Source organism: Quercus lobata, chromosome 9, assembly GCF_001633185.2.
Source record: "Quercus lobata isolate SW786 chromosome 9, ValleyOak3.0 Primary Assembly, whole genome shotgun sequence".
Lineage (NCBI taxonomy): Eukaryota > Viridiplantae > Streptophyta > Magnoliopsida > Fagales > Fagaceae > Quercus > Quercus lobata.
In genome coordinates this window covers 14030534-14052609 of record NC_044912.1, presented here as the reverse complement: position 1 = coordinate 14052609, position 22076 = coordinate 14030534, and the positions used below count along the sequence as shown (strand labels likewise).

Here is a 22076-nt window from a genome sequence, read left to right as displayed (position 1 = left end):
GCATGGCAAGGATACTTTTGGAAACCAAGACTTGACGATTGGGAAATATTCTGATTCTCTATTCTTGTTGTAAGAGATAACAATTCAAAAACCGTATGAACGCTTTGTATATATGTTAAATATTACTCAAATTGATTATTTGATAAGAGTTACTTAAATCTTTTTGTTTTAAGCCATTGAAAAGTAACAAAATACAAATATGATGTTGGAATTGGACCATAATATATGAGTTAGTAAAATTCAAGGCTCAAGAGGTAGGCAGTTTCAAGAATCTAACCAAATTTTAGTTTTATTTCCCTACAGATCTCTGCATCTCAAAAATCATTCTCAAGCATCCTAGATAAATTTCTAATGGTTTTGAGGTCTCTAAATATTCATTTTATGGACACAATTCTTTTATGATTTGACACAGTTCATTGCCATTCTAGGTAGAGTAGGACGGCAAGAACGGTCAAATAACCCTTCAGCATTCATTTTTCCACTACTAAAAAAATCAACAATTGCTTTTGATTGCACTTGACTTGCAAGTAGTGTTGCTAGTGGAATTATTTTTAGAGACACTAAATGGACAATTGAAGAAAATATGCTTTTGTTATGAGTGATAAGGTTGACATTTTACTTTGGATGCAGAAGACTTTGTTCGAGTGTTGGTGAGCAAATTGCTTACTAAGTTGCTTCTGAGGAATAACAGCTCAACCACCCACCCAAACATTGAATCCGTTGCAATTGTTGAATGGCTCTTTTTTGTGCGTGTTGTACAATCAACATATTATTGAAACTTGTTTCACATTTCTCAAATAGGTACTAGTTTCTATACTGAAAAGTTCTGACTTGTGTGAGAACACCTCAAAGACAATTTTTAATTTTTTTCAACAGACTTTCAAAGCAAGTCTTCCTAATTCTAGGATTAAGAAGAGTTAACCTAAGCATTTCATCCCACTAAATTAGAGAAACAACACTCAATATTCCAAACAAACTGGTTTTTCTCTTTTCCTTATGCTCGTTTCACTAGAAAATGTTTTCTAGTGTTTGGTACTTAGAAAACAAAGTTAAAAGAAATGGTTTTGTAATGGAAAACAAGTCCAACATTGTGAAAAACATTTTCCACTTTAAAGAGCTCATGAAAATGTTTTCTTGAAACGTTAAATACTCAACAAATCACAAATAAATTTCACACGATAAAAACTCTCCTAAAGTAAGCTCTACTATCTTTGCTCTATCTCTCTCTCTCCACATGTGACCGTTGATTTGCCATTGCCTAACTGTTAATTAGAATATGTTATCGAATTCAAGGCACTTAAATTACTCAAAATAGAAATCCTTTCCTAGTTTGTCTTATTTAATAAAAATTTTGTTCATACAATTATTTAGTTTAATGATTTTGCTGCCAAATCCTCCTAATTTTTCAGAAAAACTTATTAGTTGTTGTTGGATTTAGTCGAGCCCTTCTTGTTTTAAGAGATTACCTGCCAAGAGCTTTGTAAGTTTGTAACCCAATTTTTTGGCACCTCTACTTTTAATGTAACATTTAGAGTTCAAATCTACAATTTTCTTTTCTGTTATAACTATTAAATTAAAAATTAAAAAAATCGATTAAACAAAATAAAATCAATTTAAACCAAAAAAGCTGACGTAAATAAACATCAACAATACATCGATACCTATGGGCTATGGTCCTATACTAGCTACTCCACGTAACCAAACTTTCAATACCCCACCATAAAATGATCCCATTATGAGCAAAGAAAATCTAGTGTATACGGTCTTAATTTGAGGTGTGCAATAAGTGAAAATTGAATTCTTCGCACAAATATAGTTTGTTTGTCAAAGATTATCGGCTCCCAAGAGATTTGCTTAACTTGATTGAATTTGAATGACACTTGAAAAAACTAGACGGAAAAATGCTATTAAGTGTAAACATTAATGTGGAAGGGAGGAAAAAAAATCATAGGTACTAGAAAACAAATTTTCTGGTCTAAATTGAGAAGTTTTGCCCAGCTTGGGGGAGACTTTAAAGACTTTGGCAGTTGGCACTCTATTTTACTTTGATGGAAATCGTTTTATGAAAATCAATTTTAGAAAAATTAATTCATGTTGATGTGTTTCATTGCTATATTGAAAATGAGTCATTAATGTTTGTTGTAATTGAGTAATTCTTAATACTTATATGAACAAAATCTTTCATTCAAGGAAATAAACCCTAAATGGGAAAATAAATATTTTTGGGGGCAATGTAGGAGGAATTATTAGGCCTACTAGGAGGATTGCTGAGGTGGTCCTCCCACCCAATGAAATAATGCCACTTATACAAATATGTGAGTAAATTCCTAATTAGCATAAAAATTAAAAAGGATAAATTATAAAATTGGTCCTTATCTTTTACACCATATTTTAATTTATTCCTTAACATTTCAATTGTGTTAATTTGGTCTCTAACCTTTTGGTATTGTGTCAAAATAGTCTCTACTGTAAAGTGATTGATGGAAAATACTAATATGACTAATAGCCAAAATAAAAAATGATTTTTTGCTGTATAGACTTCCATTTGGATTGCCATATCAGCATCATAATTAAATTAAATATTAATCTTTCTTTCTCAATTTTTAAAGAAAAAGAAAAAATAATTAAAAACAATTCTTAATCTGCATTTTTTTTTCCTTTCAATCTCTTGGCATCCAAACACAGTTTGAAATCAAATCTTACAAAAATCAACCCTTTCAAATTTGGTTTGAGTTGATGTAAATGTAACCTTCACATACAGAAATGAAAACATATTCAAACATTCCAATTCATAATCAAACCCACAACTCAAAAAAAAAACAAAGATCTTAGATTGATTTGAAATGAAAACATCAATTTAGGTGGTCGAAACCCAATCAAATCTATATAGCCAACTCAATCTCCTCAAGCCAACTACAACCCATTTTGGAGTACCAGTGTACCACATACGGTAATTGAAACCCCAAAACCTAGCAAGTTTCAAGGAAGCTTAAGATACTTTTAAATCAAGTTACAACTCAATCATAGTCCAAGGTAAAATCGAGCATTCCATATGTGTCGGTCTCCAACAAGTCCGCCATGGGAGATCTAAAAGCTTCTCGGAAGGTGGTGGGAACCAATCTGGGTTTGGGTCGATATGAGAGTGAGAGAGAAAGAGAGAGATTTGGGTTTGGATCCATTTGATTAGAGATCTAGCCCAGAACTTAGAGAGAGTAATTATTGAAAGTGATTCTCAAAAAAATATATATATCGAAAGTGTTTCTAAAGCTTGCACAGAGGCTATTCAGGGGTTGGGTCAAGCTATCCACTGAGGAGTTCAAGCTGGAGCTATATAGTTTGTAATCTAACAAAGGCTTTCGATGTATGTATTTTCAATTGGGTTTGTATTGGAAGCTAATAAACCTCCTCATGTGTGGCCACTGGCTAGGTGATCTAGCAAAGGTTGAAATTTTCTTATAGGAGGTTTGCCATGGTTTTAACATGGGCTCCTCTTAAGTTCTCTAGTTCATTAAAAGTTCTACACATTATCAAAAAAAAAAAAAAAGCAAAGTAGTTTTTCTTTTTTGGATTTTTTTGAACGTAGATATGTTTGATTATCAGGAGAGTGCAGGAAAAATTAAAAGAAAGTATAAAGAATATGAAAATTTTTGGTTATTTGAATTTTTTTCATTTAAATATTGATGTGACATATTAAAATGTTAAATAAAATTTTAATTATCATTTTATTTTGGATGAGGTTAGTCACAATTTTTTTTTTTTTTTTTTTAAAGTTATGGTGATATGGCAATCTAGATAGTAGTTGATGTGGCATGAAAAATAAATTTTTATTGTTATGTTTAACACATTAACTTTTTTTCATTTAAGAAATAACAACATGGACTAAACTGAGATAACACTAAAAACATTAAGGACCAAATTGACCAAATCAAAAAGTTAGGGACCAAATTGAAATATGGTGCAAAAAATAGAGACCAACTTTGTAATTTACCTTAAAAAAAAAAGATTAATAAGAAAAGTATCAAATTACTCCACTTTTTCATCATTCTATTTTTAATAATAAGGGTATTGTAGTAATTTAGTTTTTCCTTTTCTACTTTTCCATTCTCATTACCAAATACATATAGTGAAAAAATAAAATAATTTTTTTTTATTCTCACACTTTTATATTATCTTACTTTTCCATCCTCTAACTAAGTAGAGTTTTAATGTCTGCACACTTTCAAGTTTCAATTTTAATTCTCACAAGCAATACGGTAAATATGTTTATTTGTTATGTAAATTTTATTGAATATTTAGCTGATTTTTTTTTTTTAAATGAAATTTTTCTTAAGCAAATTGATACAAATAATGTAACTTTAATTTTGTGTGATTTTTTTAAAAGAAAAATATTTTATAGTTAGGAAAAGGACATTTTGAATCATTTATGTATGTATCCGTTAAAAAACGTAAAATAAAATTTAAAAAAAAGTATTATTTGAGTTATACTGCTATTGGCATTTTTGGTGAGTATCTTGATAGTTGATACACATGAATCTAATTAGATTGAACAAAATAATCATCCCTGTAACCTAACATGTGTAACAAAAACTTACAATTATTCAAGTTCATAATCTTGACATGAAGAAAATGTCAGCAAAAAGAAAGCAAAAGTAACAAAGACTTAGACTACCGATAATCTTTTGTGCTTCTATCGATTTCCTTAACATTTCCTCACTCTAGAGCTAAACACTTTGCCATGATTTCATCATAATGTATACTTTATTTATATTTAGAATTCCCCAATTCATTTTAAATTAAAACAATATTGTCCTTCTCAAAAAAAAAAAAAAATTATATATATATTTTCTAATTATTCCTTTTCCTGGCTCTTCTAATTATTCCTCTTCCTAATATCTTCATTTTACTCTCACTCTCACTCTCAGCTTCGTTGCATCGATACCGAGCGACACGTCCTTCTCAACTTCAAGCAAGACCTTATTGATCCATCAAATCTTCATATTCTACACAATCTTTCGAATTAACAATTAAAATGGGTCTGGTTGAGTAAATCTTTTAAATACATTTGTTCTCTTCTGCGAAATTGCTTTGGGGCATATTTGGTTTGTCTTTGAAAATTCCTGGTTATGTATTGTACAAGGTATGCTTTAAACATTATGTCCTTAATAATTGTGTGGTCTTGTTTAATGGTGACGTTGTAGCTACTGCGTTCCAAGTGTGATTTAATTTGTAGCTAACCTTCTACCTAGTGGGATTTTGGTTTCAGAAATATGCTCATACTAAGGTGGTGCCAATGTTTTCAGTTTTAATAGTTTTGTTGATTATTGCCATACGAAATATGGTTCATTTTCAAATGCGTACTTCATTTTGAAACTGTTTGAGAACACAATGCTACTGAAGGAAACAGGGTTGGCACTGTGATGAGTATTTCTTACACATTTGTATCATAAAGTATTGTACTACGATGCGCATGTAACTTGCTAAAAGCTTACTCTGTGGGAATACAGTTGATTATTGCAGGTCCTTGTGTATGCTTCCGAAGGCAGCTCAGGTTCATGTGCTCTGTGCCCCAAGTGGCCACAAATATTAGTTTGGAATTGCTTGGGATTATGATTTCTGCCTATGATCTGTATGAACTATTTATGTACGGAGTGGTATGTCAATTCACTTTGCACTAAAAAGAATAGAACACTAGATTTAAGTAAGTCTGTAAACAACTAGATTTATTAATCTATTCCTTAATATGGGCTGCTTCTTTTTTTCCCCCTTTTTTTTCCAGTCAATGGATGTATGGATCCTTGGTACCTAGTTCTTTACATTAAAACACAGATTTGGTGCTTTTCCAAGTGGCCTGTACTCTACTTTAAAACCCACACAAATTTGGGGGTGCTGAAGTTTGAATTCTGTGCTAGCAAACAGATGAATTCATTGTATGACATTATTCTACAGTTTTAGTTTGAGCCCATACAACACTACGAATAAAAAGGACAAGGGATAAGAAGAAAAAAAAAAAAAAAAGGCTCATAGAATATTATTGTTAGGAAGAGCTAAGCATCAAAAGGGTGAAGTGACAAAGTGCTTGCCCTTTTACAATGTCAAGGCTCATTTTACTAGGATTTGTTGCTCGCAACTTGACTTGAGTGCCATCCAGATCTAGGTCCCTCTTGAATCTATCTTTGGAGGTGGCATAGACCATCTTACTTCTCACTTTTGATGTATCAAGTTGACCTGAAAAACAAGAGACTCAACTTTCATAGGCAACATTGCATCCCAAATTGTTATTATTTTGGCCTTCAATATAATCGCACGCCTCCAAAGAGAAGAAGCGTTCAGCCTGGAAGCCAAATCTAGTTTGGCATCCAATTTCTAGTTCTATTGTGTCATTAACATTTTGAGAGTAATTACATTACTTGGGAAGCAAAATTTGCTATGATTTTTTCGTCAGAATTTATGTGCACAGTATTCCAAAGGAGAAACATTAGTCTTTAAGCATGCATATAGACTTACTTAAGGAAAAGTAGAATTACCATGCAATGAAAAAAATCTTGCTTTCTGGAATTTCTCATCAGTGATGAAATACAAATCATGGGCGGCACCCATTGGCAGGCAGAGACTCTACAAAGTCCTCAGGTTTCATCTGGGCTTCCAAGTTTCTCCACCACCTCTTCTTGATTCTCAATTTTGAAACTAATGAACTATTGGTTCCTCTTTACTTTTAGCTCCAAGAATTTCAATTTACATTCATCACACAGCCATTCCAAATGCCGCATTTGCCTAATAGATATCATCATGGATTTACAATAAACATGATAGGATTTATTTGTTAGGATAGGAAAAAAATATCAAGAAATGCATATCAGCATTTATTTTAGTATACTATGCGTCATAGTTATTGGACAATGCATATTATCATCACCAGATTGCATCACAACTAAGTGGACTTGCAAGCTTACCCAAAGAGATGATGAAAATACTACCTGCTATTTATTTTGTTAAAATGTTCTCATGGAACAGAAATGATTTTGGGACAAGTGGCACAATCCTAGGACTATTTTCTATATCTGCTTTACCTAATTTCTAAAAGAAATCATTTACTTTGATGACAGATAGAATACATATATATATATATATATATAAATATATGAATACGATGTTTCTTCCTATAAATGTCCAAGGCAGTCCAATTTGATAGTTTAAAATCAATTTCAGCTCATACAAGCACTCATCTGTTAAAAGTGGTAATCTATATGACTATATCTTGCCAAAGGCAATCCAATTTGATTTCTCTCTCTCTATAGTCCATAATGTTAAAGAGATTCATGTCTGTGTGAAAATTTTCTATATGTGTTTTAAAATTTTCTGTACAATTCTCCTGTTAATTCGAATAAGAACTTTCAAAATTAACTATCAAATGGGTCTAGATGAGTAAATCTTGCGGCTCTATAATTCATATTCAGGGCAAGTTTTTTGAGGCAAACATCGATCACAATGTAGCAGAAAATGTCAATTTAGAACTACAAAATCAGGAAATCTGAATGTGGGGGACAACTTGAAATGCTATTAGAATTACTACACCAAAAGTTTAGCAGTTCAAGCTTACCAGGTATTCTCACTAATAGGCTTTGTTCCATTCCTAGAAGACCTGATACTTGTGTTGCATAGTTAGCTTGGGCAATAGGTGTCCTAAAAGGCAGAAAAGCTTTGTTGTTATCTTCTTCTTCTTTTTTTTGGTAAAGAAGCTTTGTTGTTATCATTTTTGAAGTTTCTTGGATTGCTCTTATATATCCAACTTAGATGGAGAAAACTCTCAATGGCATGAGAACAACTTAAAGATGAAAAAACTACATCCAAGATTATTGTCGTAAAGGTTGGATGGACTGGCATCAAGCAAGCATATTGTGAAGTCCGCCAGAAACAAAGGTTGTGCTCTTTTTGAAATATCCCTATGACTGTATTTGATTCTAATTCTTAACCTTTGTATTTTTCTATCTTGTGTTTGCTTTTGATGATATGTTGTCCTGTAATCTATAGTGTTTTATCCTTATTGTTGATAGGGCTCTTTGTATTATTTTGGTTCTTTTTTGGTAGTCTGCTAGTCTTGTTTGCAATGTATTTGTTTCTAATGAATAAATCTCATTCAACTTTAAAAATAAATTAAAAAAGGCTATTTAGGAAACAAAAGGTTATACTTAGCTAATCAATATTGCTTTATTTTTTTAATGATGATTATGTTCTCATTCGGCTAAAAAGATGATGTTTAGGGAATCAAAGGTTGTGCTTAATTGATCAAGACAGTGACAGTGAGCCCATCCCCTGGTTAGGCAATGTTGCTTCCTTCATTATTTTTGCAAAAGCTACTGCACCTTGGTCTAAATGAAATTTGATACCATGTTTCCATGTTCCTATACATTTATTTGCTACTGGTATGCAGTTTCTTAATTCAGAAGTCAGAGCAAGCATCTCAAATCTATAGGAAGGGGGACATGACCAAGAAGCACTCAGCTGAAAGCTGGTAAGATTTGTTTGGGCTGAAGGCCTATGTAATATGAAAGCTTGTCTTACAATCTATTTTGGACCAATGAAAAAGAACATGAAACTTGCAACTTGGAAGTTGAGCTCAATAGTGTACTATGGAATACTTATCCCACCTGAAACAAACTTTGTATTTAGTGAACTTTGAAGATCCTATTTACAAGTCTTTAGAGAATCATGACCCTAGCATACATGAAAATTATGATGTTTATCTGCTGGTGGTATGCATTTCCTTCTAAGGTGATATTTAAACAATCACCATGGTTAATTACTGGAGAAATGAACAAAGGCATAAACATTATTTGTGACCTAAGCATCAATGACTAGTTTTGGTGAAAAGCCTATTTAACTACATGCTTGTTTTGTGGCCTGCTATGAACGTTTCAAGTTTCCTTTGACCGAAATACTTCCTTAATTATTGTTTCATCATGTCTATATCTTTCATAATTTCTTGTGCTTCTCTTGCTTTTGTTTTCTTTTTAATACCCTAGTATTCCTGCTTATGCAAAGGAGCTCCAATGTAACTTGCAATGAGAAAGAGAAACAATCCCTTTATAAAGCTATTAAAAATCCTTCAAATGGGTTGTCGACTTATTAGTCTGTTCAAGAACATTTCTGGAGTCTAATGTGACAATATAAGTGGAAAGTTGGGTTGAGCCCCACCAAGCAATTTCAAATTCTGCCCACTATGTGAACTATATGTTATAAGTGGAAACAGTGCGCACTATGTGAACACAATTTTTTTTTTCTATACTGTGCTAAAGTTCATTTTAACAGACTTTTTTATTTCTTTGACTTGGGAACCCACATATCATTCTAGTCTTTCAGTTACCCCACCGAAACTTCACCCCATCTGCAAAGAAAACCCACTGCATACGGTATTCCCATTAAAAATGAATGTTGATTTCTTCACACAAACATTGATTCTAGAGCCACACCGACATTAACGTGGAAGGGAGAAACTGGTAATAAGAAACAATTTCATTTTTTTAAAATCGGAAGGTTCTGCCCAGCTTATTTAAGGGAGACTAAAGACTTTGGACCCAAAAAAAAAAAAAACCGAAACTTCACCCCATCTGCAAAGAAAACCCACTGCATACGGTATTCCCATTAAAAATGAATGTTGATTTCTTCACACAAACATTGATTCTAGAGCCACACCGACATTAACGTGGAAGGGAGAAACTGGTAATAAGAAACAATTTCATTTTTTTAAAATCGGAAGGTTCTGCCCAGCTTATTTAAGGGAGACTAAAGACTTTGGACCCAAAAAAAAAAAAAAAAAAATCAAAGTCTCAGATACTTTCTTTTTAATCTCTAGAGGTCGAAAGTGTTTGGATTATAAATTTTTAATTTTATTATTAAAAAAAGTAATAATTTGAATTAGCATTATTTGAACAATCATGAATTCAAAATTATCATTTGGTATAATTGCAATTTGATTTTGATCACAATGGTGGCAGTGTAGCAACCCCATTATGATTAAGAGGCATTTGATCTAATTTGGGTTTTCAAATAAGAGACTCAAAGTTCTACTTATTTTTCTTTAAATTTTATGAGTCTTTTATTTTAACTAAATATTATTAATATTTGAGTTTATAGGAGTTACGTCCACTGTGTCAAATAATCTATTTATATATATACACACACACTAGCCTCATCACACGGGCTTTGGCATGTGATGAGACTTTTTTTTGCCCATGTGTCCATCTAAGTTTTTAATTTTTGTGACAATTGAATTATTAGGTGCAAAAACTGAAGAATTTAAAACCAATTAAATCCTAAATCATATATATATAATGAGAAACCATTACATATTTTAAAAATAAATGGTTTAAAAAAAGTGTAAGCTAATACCATTTATAAATTTATAATTTGAACATCTTCTAAAATATATATATAATTTAAACCATATAGTTGTGATTGTTTTTAATTGTACCTATGCATATGCATAAGGTTAAACACTAGTTTAGGTAATTGAGAAGTAGGACAGAATTTGTTATGTTGAATTCCACAAAAATTTGGCATTGGTAGTGCCGAACTAGGGGCAAGAGAGAAGAAAGACTTTGACAGCAAATGCATACTACCTTTCATATTACTATAACACCAAATTGTCTCTGTTACATTATGCAAACCGAAGGACTTCCTTTAAAAAATTATATATATACAAGTTCTAAATCATCAATTAATCCATTCAAAATAAATAAATAAATAAACTATCAATTAAAGAATGCTCAAAGAATCAAAAATTTTGTTCAATTATTTTCAAGGACATTTCCCAGAAAGCATGGAGATGGCAATATAGAAACAAGTCATCAAACAACTGTAAGGTTCCAAATAATTGCATTTGGAATAATTTTGATTAATCATAACAATAATTATAAATTTGATATATATATATGAGTCCTAACTCCTAAACTATCCATTAATTTGTTTAAAATAAATAAATAAATAATCAATTAAAGAATGCTCAAAGCCTTAAGCTCTTTGTCCAATTATTTTTAAGGACATTTCTTAGAAAGCATTGAGATGGAAATATAGAAAACATGTCATCAACCAATGATATGCCTCATATTTTTTTTCTTTTTTTTTTTTTTTTTTGTTGAGAGTTTCAACTTATGGTGTCCACTCCTAATGATAGTTCTTTATCATTAGAACAAGACACCAATCAGTTTAAAGTGAAGGCGGGAATTGAACCCCAGATCTCTTATTCAACCATCAAAGACTTTACCAGTTGAGTTAACTAGAACCCACTCATATTTTTTTTCCTAGTTGTGCAAATATAATGAGCACTTCAATAATAAACATAAATTAGAAGATATCTACAAAAATCCATAAATAAGGTGCTAATTTTCTTACATGGAAAACTCATTAATGAGAAGAGAAAAACTACATAACAGTTTAGTAAAAGAACTTCTAATATAAAATAATGAGTTTATAATGTGTGTGTGTGTGGGGGGGGGGGGGGGGGTGGTGGGGGCGGGGCGAAGTGGGGGAAGGAAAGCTTTGTTTTACTATTTAAAGAGTTTTGGTTTAAAAGGAGGAAAAATAAGAAATTCAAACTAATGACTTTGGTTTTATGAAGCATTCTCTTCAATCACTTGTGTTACTTAAGAAGAATACAATTAAAAATTAAAAATAAGTCTAGCGTCACACACTAAAACAAAAAAATTACAACTATCAAGGAAACAAATTGTTATTAACAATTTAATAGATAGAAATGTGATATTAGTAGTAAGTTTAGATAAAAATCGATAAAAAAATAATAATTAACAATTCAACTATTGTGATATATTCGTAATATTACTCATGCATTTATTAGGTCTAAAAAAGAAAGACTTGTTTTTTTATGGCAGAAAACTTTTTAAGTACAAGCTTTTTTTGTTATTAATAAACTTTTTTTTTTGGCCCAAAAAAAAAGTATTAAACATTTTTTCAACTATAAACAAATAAACACAACTTTTTATAGTGGAAAACCTAGGAGACTAGCTTTTTTTTTTCTTTCCCCAGAACAAATACCACTTCATTGACTTGTTAACTTGTTGGCCATCTACTAAGCCTTGGCTCTATTCTCTTCACGGTAGGTGTGTGGAAACTGAGAGGGACATACAGCACGCAAAAGATCAGTCTTACTCTTTGGTTGATGTGTTGCGGAGAAAATGCTTATTGCATTTTATGAAGTATACTCTACGATATCATGGAACAGGAATTTATTGCAATATTTGAATGTTTTTCACTTGACAAATTTTATATGCTAAGAGACAAGCTTTTATTTGCTAAGAATACAAAAAACAAATAAAATGGACCAATTGATATGTACATTTGAGAAAAAATTATAAATCAATTGGTATTAATATTCCTTTAGAACTCCAGAATTAATTCAATCCAACCTAATTTTTGTAATTCTAGTAAGGATTATTTGCATAAAAATAAAATATCATTAGAACTGTTATCATCTTTTCTTTTCTTTTTTTTTCAAAAATCTAATTAAACTTCACTCTATTATTATTAATAAGAAACTCAAAATGCTTTTTTTATTTATTTATAGGAATTGTATATTAATATAGGTTTCTCAATGTATTTTCTAGTATAAATCAAGTAAAATTCTTCTTAAAAAAATCAATTAAAATCCATTGTTCCCACCAACAAAAAATTTTCCTTTAAAGTTATTATATAAAAGCCCAGAAAATGAAGATAATGTGTTGTAGAATCTTAAGGGTAAAACAAAAAGCATTCAGATTAAAAACTGATCAAGCACAAGACTCTCATTAGTCTCCTATAAATTATCGTCCAATTAGTATCATTTTCGTTACTAAAAACCTTACTGCTATTTACATAATAATAATCTGATACTTAAGTACTAACAAACAATTTTTCTAAATGGGAAAGTTGTGCCTAGTGTATACAAGAGCGACTCTAAAAGACTTTGGCAAGAAAAACAAACTTTCCGTAACTCTCTTTGAAGACATTAGAAGTTCAAAGTCTTTTAGAATATGAATTTGTAATTTTTTTTAAAAAAAAAAAGGTATTAAATTGAATATCATTATTTTAAGCAAGAGCCTCTTATTGTAACTTTTTTTTTTTTTTTTTATTGAAGAAAAAAAAATGAAGGGTCCTACTTACAAGACTTCAGTCAATGCTTAAAGCATAGACCGGTTGCAGAGAGAGTGTAGAATTTTTTAGTGTAAAACAAAACAAAATCAAACAGAAGTGCTCCTATAAATTACCATCCAATTAGTATCGTCTTCACAAAAAACCCTTACCTCTCATAATCTGACAATGGAGGGTTCCTTAGGATTCCTTTTCCTGGCTTTTCTAATTATTCCTCTTCCTAATTTCTTCATTTTCTGCACCGGACACTCTCACTCTCCCTCTCAGCTTCGTTGCATCGATACTGAGCGACACGCCCTTCTCACCTTCAAGCAAGACCTTATTGATCCATTAAATTGACTCTCCTCTTGGACTGTTGATGGGGATTGCTGTCACTGGCTTGGTGTTGTTTGCCACAACCTCACTGCTCACGTCCACCAACTCCATCTTGGAACCTTTTATCCTTCAGGTGGTTTTGTAACTAACAAACAATATGACGCTTATCGGCGGTCAATGTTTGGTGGTAAGCTAAATCCTTCTCTGCTTGATTTGAAGCATTTGAATTATTTTGACCTCAGCTTCAATAATTTCTCTGCTTCTCCTATTCCCTCATTTCTCGGTTCAATGAAGAGTTTAACATCTCTTAATCTCTCTAATGCGAGATTTGTGGGACTCATTCCTCATCAACTTGGAAATCTCTCCAATTTGCACTATCTCAATCTCCATGATTATTGGCTTGAGGATTTATATGTGAATAACCTTGAATGGCTTTCTGGTCTTCCTTTGCTACAACATCTCGATATGAGTTATGTTAATCTTAGCAAAGCCTCTGATTGGGTTCAACTCACAAACACACTCCCTTCCTTGTTTGAGTTGCGGTTGTCATATTGCCAACTTCGTTCCATTCCACCGACACCCAGTGTTAACTTTTCATCTCTCCTCACCCTCGATCTTTCACAGAACTATTTTGAAAACACTTTGATCCCATCATGGATCTTTGGTCTTCGTAATCTTGTTTCTCTTGATCTATCTTCCAATATCTTTCAAGGTCCAATCCCTGTTGATCTCCAAAACATGACTTCTCTTAGTCACCTCGATCTATTTGAAAACCAATTCAACTCTTCAATTCCCAATTGGTTGTATAGTTTTAGCCGTTTTGAGTTTCTCAACCTTGCCGACAATAATTTGCAGGGTACGATCTCCAGTGCCATTGGAAACCTAACATATGCCATTAGTATTGACTTGTCATACAATGAACTTGGAGGAAAGTTGCCAAGATCGTTGGGTAATCTCTGTAACTTAAGGGAAATCAGATTGTCATCCAACAAATGGAGTCAAGAGATATCTGAAATCTTAGAAAGTTTATCAAGGTGTCTTTCAGATAGACTAGAGATCTTAGACTTAACCAATTCTCAACTTCATGGTCATTTGACGGATGTACTTGGGCAATTTAAAAACCTAGTACATCTTTCATTTAAGGAAAATTCAATTTCAGGTCCACTTCCGGTGTCTTTAGAAAATCTTTCATCTTTGACAAACCTGGATTTTTCATATAACCAATTCAATGGAACTCTCCCTCAAAATTTTGGACAATTAAAAAATCTAGTCATACTTTATTTTCAGTCTAATTCAATTTCAGGTCCAATTCCAATGTCTTTAGAAAATCTTTCATCTTTGACAAACCTGGACTTTTCACAGAATCTGTTTAGCAGAACTCTTTCTCAAAATTTTGGGCAATTAAAAAATCTAGTCAGCCTTTCTTTTTGGAATAATTCAATCTCTGGTCCACTCCCACTGTCTTTAGGAAGTCTTTCATCTCTAACAGACCTGGATCTTTCAAATAATCTATTCAACGGGACAGTTCCTCAAAATTTTGGGCAACTTTCCAAGCTAGATAGTTTGTATATTGACTCAAATATGTTGGAAGGTATTGTGTCCAAATCTCATTTTTCCAATTTCACAAGTTTGAAAACATTTCATGCATGTGGAAACCGGCTGACTTTAAATGTAAGTCACGATTGGATTCCTCCTTTTCAATTGGAGGATTTAAGCTTGCGATCATGGAATTTAGGGCCAAAATTTCCTCCATGGCTTTGTTCACAAAGGAATCTTCAGTATTTGGACATATCCAACACACAGATTTCAGATGTGATTCCTCCTTCAATTTGGAACTTGCCCTCTCAATTCAATTATCTAAATCTTTCCCACAATCAAATCAATGGTGAGATTCCAAACAATCCTTCAATTTTGTCTACTTCTTCAGTGATTGATTTAAGTTCAAACCAATTCAAAGGTTCATTGCCTTATATATCCTCTAGTGTGATTGTGCTAGATCTTTCTCACAATTCATTCTCCAAGTCAATTTCATCATTTTTGTGTTTCAAGTCAAATGACTCCAAAAGCATAGGATATCTCAATCTTGAAAAAAATAATTTATCAGGAAAAATTCCTGATTGTTGGATGAAGTGGAATAGCTTGGTAGTCCTAAATTTGGCAAACAACAATTTTAGTGGCAACTTTCCAGCATCCATTGGATCTTTGACACGTCTTAAGTCTTTGCACCTATACAACAATAAATTCTCAGGAAACTTACCATTATCTCTGAGAAATTGTGAAAATTTGGTGACTATTGATGTTGCTGAAAATGAGTTTGTTGGAAGCATACCTTCATGGATAGGACATAGATTTTCAAGCTTGATGATTCTCAACCTTCGCTCAAATAATTTCCATGGTCACATACCAAAGGAACTTTGTGCTCTTACCTCACTCCAGATCTTGGACCTTTCTCATAATAAGCTATCTGGAGGTATTCCTAGATGTGTAAAAAATTTTAGTGCCATGGCCACAAAAAATAATTCAAATCTTGACATGAGTTTTAATCACTCAAATGATTATTACGATGAAACTTTCCCTCTTGAAAGTGAATTGCTTGTGATAAAGGGCAAAACTCTAGAGTATAGCACCATTCTCCACATAGTAAAATGTATAGACTTTTCTAAGAACAGTTTATCAGGAGAGATCCCTAAAGAAATGACCAGTCTTCAAGGATTACAATCATTGAATTTATCATATAATCTCTTGATTGGAAGTATTCCTGAGAATATAGGTGCTATGGGATCATTGGAATCAATTGATTTCTCTATGAACCAACTTTTTGGTCAAATTCCCTCAAGCATGTCAAGTTTGACATTTTTAAATCATTTAAACTTGTCAAACAATAATTTGACTGGGAAAATCCCTTTAAGTACTCAACTACAGAGCTTCAATGCATCAGGTTTTATTGGAAACAAACTTTGTGGACTACCACTTTCTAATAAATGTACTATTGATGATGTAAACCCTGACAACGAAAACAAAGGGAGTAAACATAATGGTGGACTTGAAGTGGATTGGTTCTTTGTAAGCATGGCGCTCGGCTTTGTGGTTGGGTTTTGGGGTGTATGTGGCCCTTTACTATTGAACAAGCAATGGAGAATTATGTATTTTAAATTCCTAGATCACATGGGGTACAAGCTTAAGAGTCTTGTTTTGTTGTAAGATTCTTAATATTTTGTGCAAATGTCATGTTTATCAATATTTTGATGATTTCTAGAGCATCTTTGTGCTGGTTAGTACTTATGTTATTAGTTAATTCACTCCATTAGCATATATGAATATGGTGTTACTTCCTATGAATGTCAATGTAATGCAATATGGAAAATCAAATTTTAGTCTGTAAAAGCAATGTAGTATACTATATCTTGAAATGATGCCCTATTTGTGTTACTGTTACTCTTTTTTTTTTTTTGGGTGAGGATTATTTCTATTACTTTAAGGGGAATTTTGGTATCTTACTAGCTAAGTGTTCATTTGGCTATCCTGATAACTCTCTTTAGAATTTTCTAGTGATCACTTTGTAAAGTCTCAACAAGATTGTGCATAACTAGACAACCTAATCATGTTTATAACAAATTCCAAGGGTATCAGTTGGATCCCTTCCAAACAATTTCAGAGAAGGAATCCTAGGCTACAAAATAGTGGCTCTATAAAGTCTACCGTTCCCCTGCGAAATCTGGCCTTTGATGTCGGAGGAGATTTTTTCCTGATAATCTCAAAGTAATAGATAAAAACTACCTTGAATATGGATTTTAAGGTTTTCAGCTTTTTTGTTTTTCTTGAAATGTTAATTAAATGTACACAATATTTTGATAAAGTAGTAAGTCTAGTGCTATGCTTCTATCTACTCAGGTCTTCCAAATGACGGTTAATTTACTATACCTTTCTTATAAACAACGAGAAGTCTCTCAGTAATGCTTTCCTTGAGTTTTAGGATATTTAAAACTAGATGATTCATTTTTTAAGAGTCATGGTTATGCATATTTAAAACTAGTGCTTTCCTAATTTCTTCATTTTCTGCACCGGACACTCTCACTCTCCCTCTCAGCTTCGTTGCATCGATACCAAGCGACACACCCTTCTCACCTTCAAGCAAGACCTTATTGATCCATTAAATTGACTCTCCTCTTGGACTGTTGATGGGGATTGCTATCACTGGCTTGGTGTTGTCTGCCACAATCTCACTGCTCACGTCCACCAACTCCATCTTGGAACCTTTTATCCTTCAGGTGGTTTTGCAACTAACAAACAATATGACGCTTATCGGCGGTCAATGTTTGGTGGTAAGCTAAATCCTTCTCTGCTTGATTTGAAACATTTGAATTACTTTGACCTTAGCTTCAATAATTTCTTTGCTTCTCCTATTCCCTCCTTTCTCGGTTCAGTGAAGAATTTAACATCTCTTAATCTCTCTAATGCGAGATTTGTGGGACTCATTCCTCATCAACTTGGAAATCTCTCCAATTTGCACTATCTCAATCTTGAAGGCTATTATTTACATGTGAATAACCTTGAATGGCTTTCTGGTCTTCCTTTGCTACAACATCTCGATAAGAGTTCTGTTAATCTTAGCAAAGCCTCTGATTGGCTTCAACTCACATACACACTCCCTTCTTTGTTAGAGTTGCGGTTGTCATATAATTGCCAGCTTCCTCTCATTCCACCAACACCCACTGTTAACTTTTCATCTCTTCTTGTTGATGTCCACAACATGACTTCTCTTAGGCACCTCGATCTATTTGGAAACAATTTCAACTCTTCAATTCCCAATTGGTTGTATAGTTTTAGTCGTCTTGAGTTTCTCAACCTTGGCTACAATAATTTGCAGGGTACAATCTCCAGTGCCATTGGAAACCTAACATCTGCCATTAGTATTGACTTATCATCCAATGAACTTGGAGGAAAGTTGTCAAGATCGTTGGGTAATCTCTATAACTTAAGGGAAATCAGTTTGTCATACAACAAATGGAGTCAAGAGATATTTGAAATCTTAGAAAGTTTATCAGGGTGTCTTTCAGATGGACTAGAGATCTTAGACTTAAGTCATTCTCAACTTCATGGTCATTTGACGGATGAACTTGGGGTATTTAAAAATCTAGTCGAACTTTTTACTGGGTCTAATTCAATATCTGGTCCAATTCCAGTTTCTTTAGGAATCCTATCATCTTTGACATACCTGGATCTTTTGTATAATCAATTTAATGAAACTCTCCCTCAAAATTTTGGGCAGCTTTCCAAACTAGAGACTTTACTTATTGAATCAAATATGTTGGAAGGTGTTGTGTCCGAAGTTCATTTTTCCAATTTAACAAGTTTGATCAATCTTTATGCATCTAGAAACAAACTGACTTTAGAAGTAAGTTACAATTGGAATCCTCCTTTTCAGCTTGTGTCTTTAAGCTTTCAATCATGGAATTTGGGACCAAATTTTCCCGCATGGCTTTGTTCACAAAGACATCTTCAGCGTTTGGACATATCCAATGCAAGGATTTTTGGTGTTGTTCCTCCTCCTTTTTGAAACTTGTCTTCTCAATTTGTCTTTCTAAATCTGTCCCAAAATCTACTCTATGGAGAGATAGTAAACAGTCTCATGAATTTGTCTTCTAATTCTGTGATTGATCTGAGTTCGAACCATTTCAATGGTTCGTTACCTTATGTATCCTCTAATGTGACTGTGCTAGATCTTTCTAACAATTCATTTTCTAGATCTATTTCTCACTTTTTGTGTTACAAGATGAATGAGCCCAAACAAATGCAACTTCTCAATCTTGGAAAAAATCATTTATCTGGAAAAATACCTAATTGTTGGATGAAGTGGAACAACTTGATGCTCCTAAATTTAGGAATCAACAATTTCACTGGCAACATTCCAACATCCCTTGGATCTTTGACTCTTCTTAATTCTTTGCACCTACACAAAAACAAATTGTCTGGAAAATTACCATCATCTTTGCAAAATTGTGACAATTTGATGACCATTGATGTTGCTGAAAATGAGTTTGTTGGAAGCATACCTTCATGGATAGGCCATAAATGTTCAAACTTGATGATTCTTAGCCTTCGCTCAAATAATTTTCTTGGTCACATACCGGCAGAACTTTGTGCTTTAACTTCACTCCAAATCATGGACCTTTCATGTAATAAGCTATCTGGAAGCGTACCGAGATTTGTTAAAAATTTTAGTGCCATGGCCACAAAAGATACTTCAAATGACGCCATGGTTTTTTATCCCTCAACGTTTTATTATGGTGAATCATTCCCTCTTGAAAGTGCATTGCTTGTGATAAAAGGGCAGATTCTTGAGTATAGTACCATTCTCCGATTGGTAAAAAGTATAGACCTTTCAATGAACGGTTTATCAGGAGAGATACCCATAGAAGTGACCACTCTCCAAGGATTACAATCATTAAATTTTTCATATAATCTCTTGATTGGAAGTATTCCAGAGAATATAGGTACTATGGGATCACTAGAATCTATTGATTTCTCTGTGAACCAACTTTCAAGTCAAATTCCCTCAAGCATGTCAAGTTTGACATTTTAAATCATTTGAACTTATCAAACAACAATTTGACTGGGAAAATCCCATTAGGCACTCAACTACAGAGCTTCAATGCATCAGGTTTTATTGGAAACAAACTTTGTGGACTACCGCTTTCTAATAAATGTACTATAGATGATGTAGACCCTAAGAATGAAAACAAAGGGAGTAAACATAACGGTGGACTTGAAGTGGATTGGTTCTTTGTAAGCTTGGCACTCGGCTTTGTGGTTGGGTTTTGGGGTGTATGTGGCCCTTTACTATTGAACAAACAATGGAGAATTATGTATTTTCAATTCCTGGATCACATGGGGTACAAGCTTAAGAGTCTTGTTTTGTTGTAAGTAAAATGTTGTAAGATTCTTAATATTTTGTGTAAATGTCATGTTTATCAATATTTTGATGATTTCTTCTTATCAATAATATTTGATGATTTCTAGATCATCTTTGTGCTAGTTAGTACTTATGTTATTAGTTAATTCACTCCATTAGCATATATGAATATGGTGTTTCTTCCAATGAATGTCAGTGTAATCCAATTTGTAAAATCAAATTTTAGTCCGTAAAAGCAATTGATTCTTTAAAAGCAATGTAGTATACTATATCTTGAAATGATGCCCTGTTTGTGTTACTGTTACTCTTTTTTTTCTTTTTCTTTTTGGGTGAGGACTATTTCTGTTACTTTAAGGGGGGATTTTGATATCTTACTAGCTAAGTGTTCATCCGGCTATCCCGATAACTCTCTTTCGAATTTCCTAATGATCACTTTATAAAGTCTCAACAAGATTGTGCATAACTGGACAACCTAATCATGTTTATAAAAAATTCCAAGGGTATCAATTGGATCCCTTCCAAATAGTTTCAGAGAAAGAATCCTAGGCTACAAAATAGTGGCTCTGTAAAGTCTACCGTTCCCCTGCCAAATCTGGCCTTTGATGTCAGAGGAGATTTTTTTCAAATAATCTCATAGAAATAGATAAAAACTACCTTGAATCCGAATTTTAAGGTTTTTCAGCTTTTTTGTTTTTCTTGAAATGTTAATTAAATGTACACAATATTTTGATAAAATAGTAAGTCTAGTGCTTTGCTTCTATATACTTAGGTCTCCCAAATGATAGTTAATTTACTATACCTTTCTCCTAAACAATAAGAAGTCTCTCAGCAGTGCTTTCCTTGAGTTTTATGATATTTAAAACTGGATGGTTCATTTTTTAAGAGTCATGGTTATGTCTGCGAAGGACCAATACTGAAAGGTACTGTAGGGGGATTTGAAAACTTAATTGGGATTGGCCATATGGAAGTTTTACACATTTTTGGTTCTCTATTTAGGTGGAAAATTTCTCAAACATCATATTGAAGATGTACATGAAACTTGCAACTTGCAAGTCAAGCTCAATAGTGTCTAGTGGAATCTTTTCTCCCACTTGCAAGAATGTAGCATACATGAAAATTCTCATGTGTCGAGAAAATCAAATCATAAACAGTAGTCCACTTCTCTTTAAGGTGATATTTAAATGATCACTTTGGTTAATTACTAAAGAAAATGAATAAAGACATAAACATTATTTGTGAGCTAACCATCAATGGCTAGTTTTGGCTAAAAACCTATTTAAACACACGCTTGTGTTGTTGCCTGCTTTTAAATATGTAAAGGTTCCTTTGAATTCAATTCTTCCTTATTGCTTCATCAAATCTGTGTCTTTCATAATTGTTGTGCTTCTCTTGCTATAGTTTTCTCTGTAATAGCCTACAATTCAAGCCTATGCAAAGGAGCTCCAATCTAACTTGCAATGAAAAAGAAAAAGCAAGCCCTTCTAAGTTTCAAAGCTATTACAAGTCCTTCAAGTAGGTATAGTCTTTGTATGTTCAAGATTGCTGAAGATGGATTGGAATCTAATTTGACAACGTTGGTGGAAATCGGGTTGAACTCTACCTAGGAATTAATATTCTGATGATGAATATGGATTACCATTGGGTGGCAAGATTAATCCTTTTTTTACAAGAGCTAGAACTACTAAATAAATTGAGTTAATTATTCTAC

General features: G+C 32.8%; 3 protein-coding genes across 3 annotated transcripts; all 3 read left to right on the top strand.

Moving 5' to 3' along the window:
* Nucleotides 1–13600: 13600 nt before the first annotated feature.
* LOC115961265 (receptor-like protein EIX2) lies at nucleotides 13601–16656 on the top strand. The gene is made up of 2 exons (XM_031080270.1): nucleotides 13601–14542; nucleotides 14759–16656. The coding sequence occupies exons 1-2, from the start codon at nucleotides 13633–13635 to the stop codon at nucleotides 16654–16656; spliced, it is 2808 nt and encodes a 935-aa protein (XP_030936130.1). The 5' UTR covers nucleotides 13601–13632.
* A 1111-nt stretch (nucleotides 16657–17767) lies between these two features.
* Nucleotides 17768–19012, top strand: LOC115961264 (receptor-like protein EIX1). Its single transcript, XM_031080269.1, has one exon. The coding sequence runs from the start codon at nucleotides 17768–17770 to the stop codon at nucleotides 19010–19012; it is 1245 nt and encodes a 414-aa protein (XP_030936129.1).
* A 72-nt stretch (nucleotides 19013–19084) lies between these two features.
* LOC115961263 (receptor-like protein EIX2) lies at nucleotides 19085–20038 on the top strand. The gene has a single exon (XM_031080268.1). The coding sequence runs from the start codon at nucleotides 19085–19087 to the stop codon at nucleotides 20036–20038; it is 954 nt and encodes a 317-aa protein (XP_030936128.1).
* Nucleotides 20039–22076: the final 2038 nt, after the last annotated feature.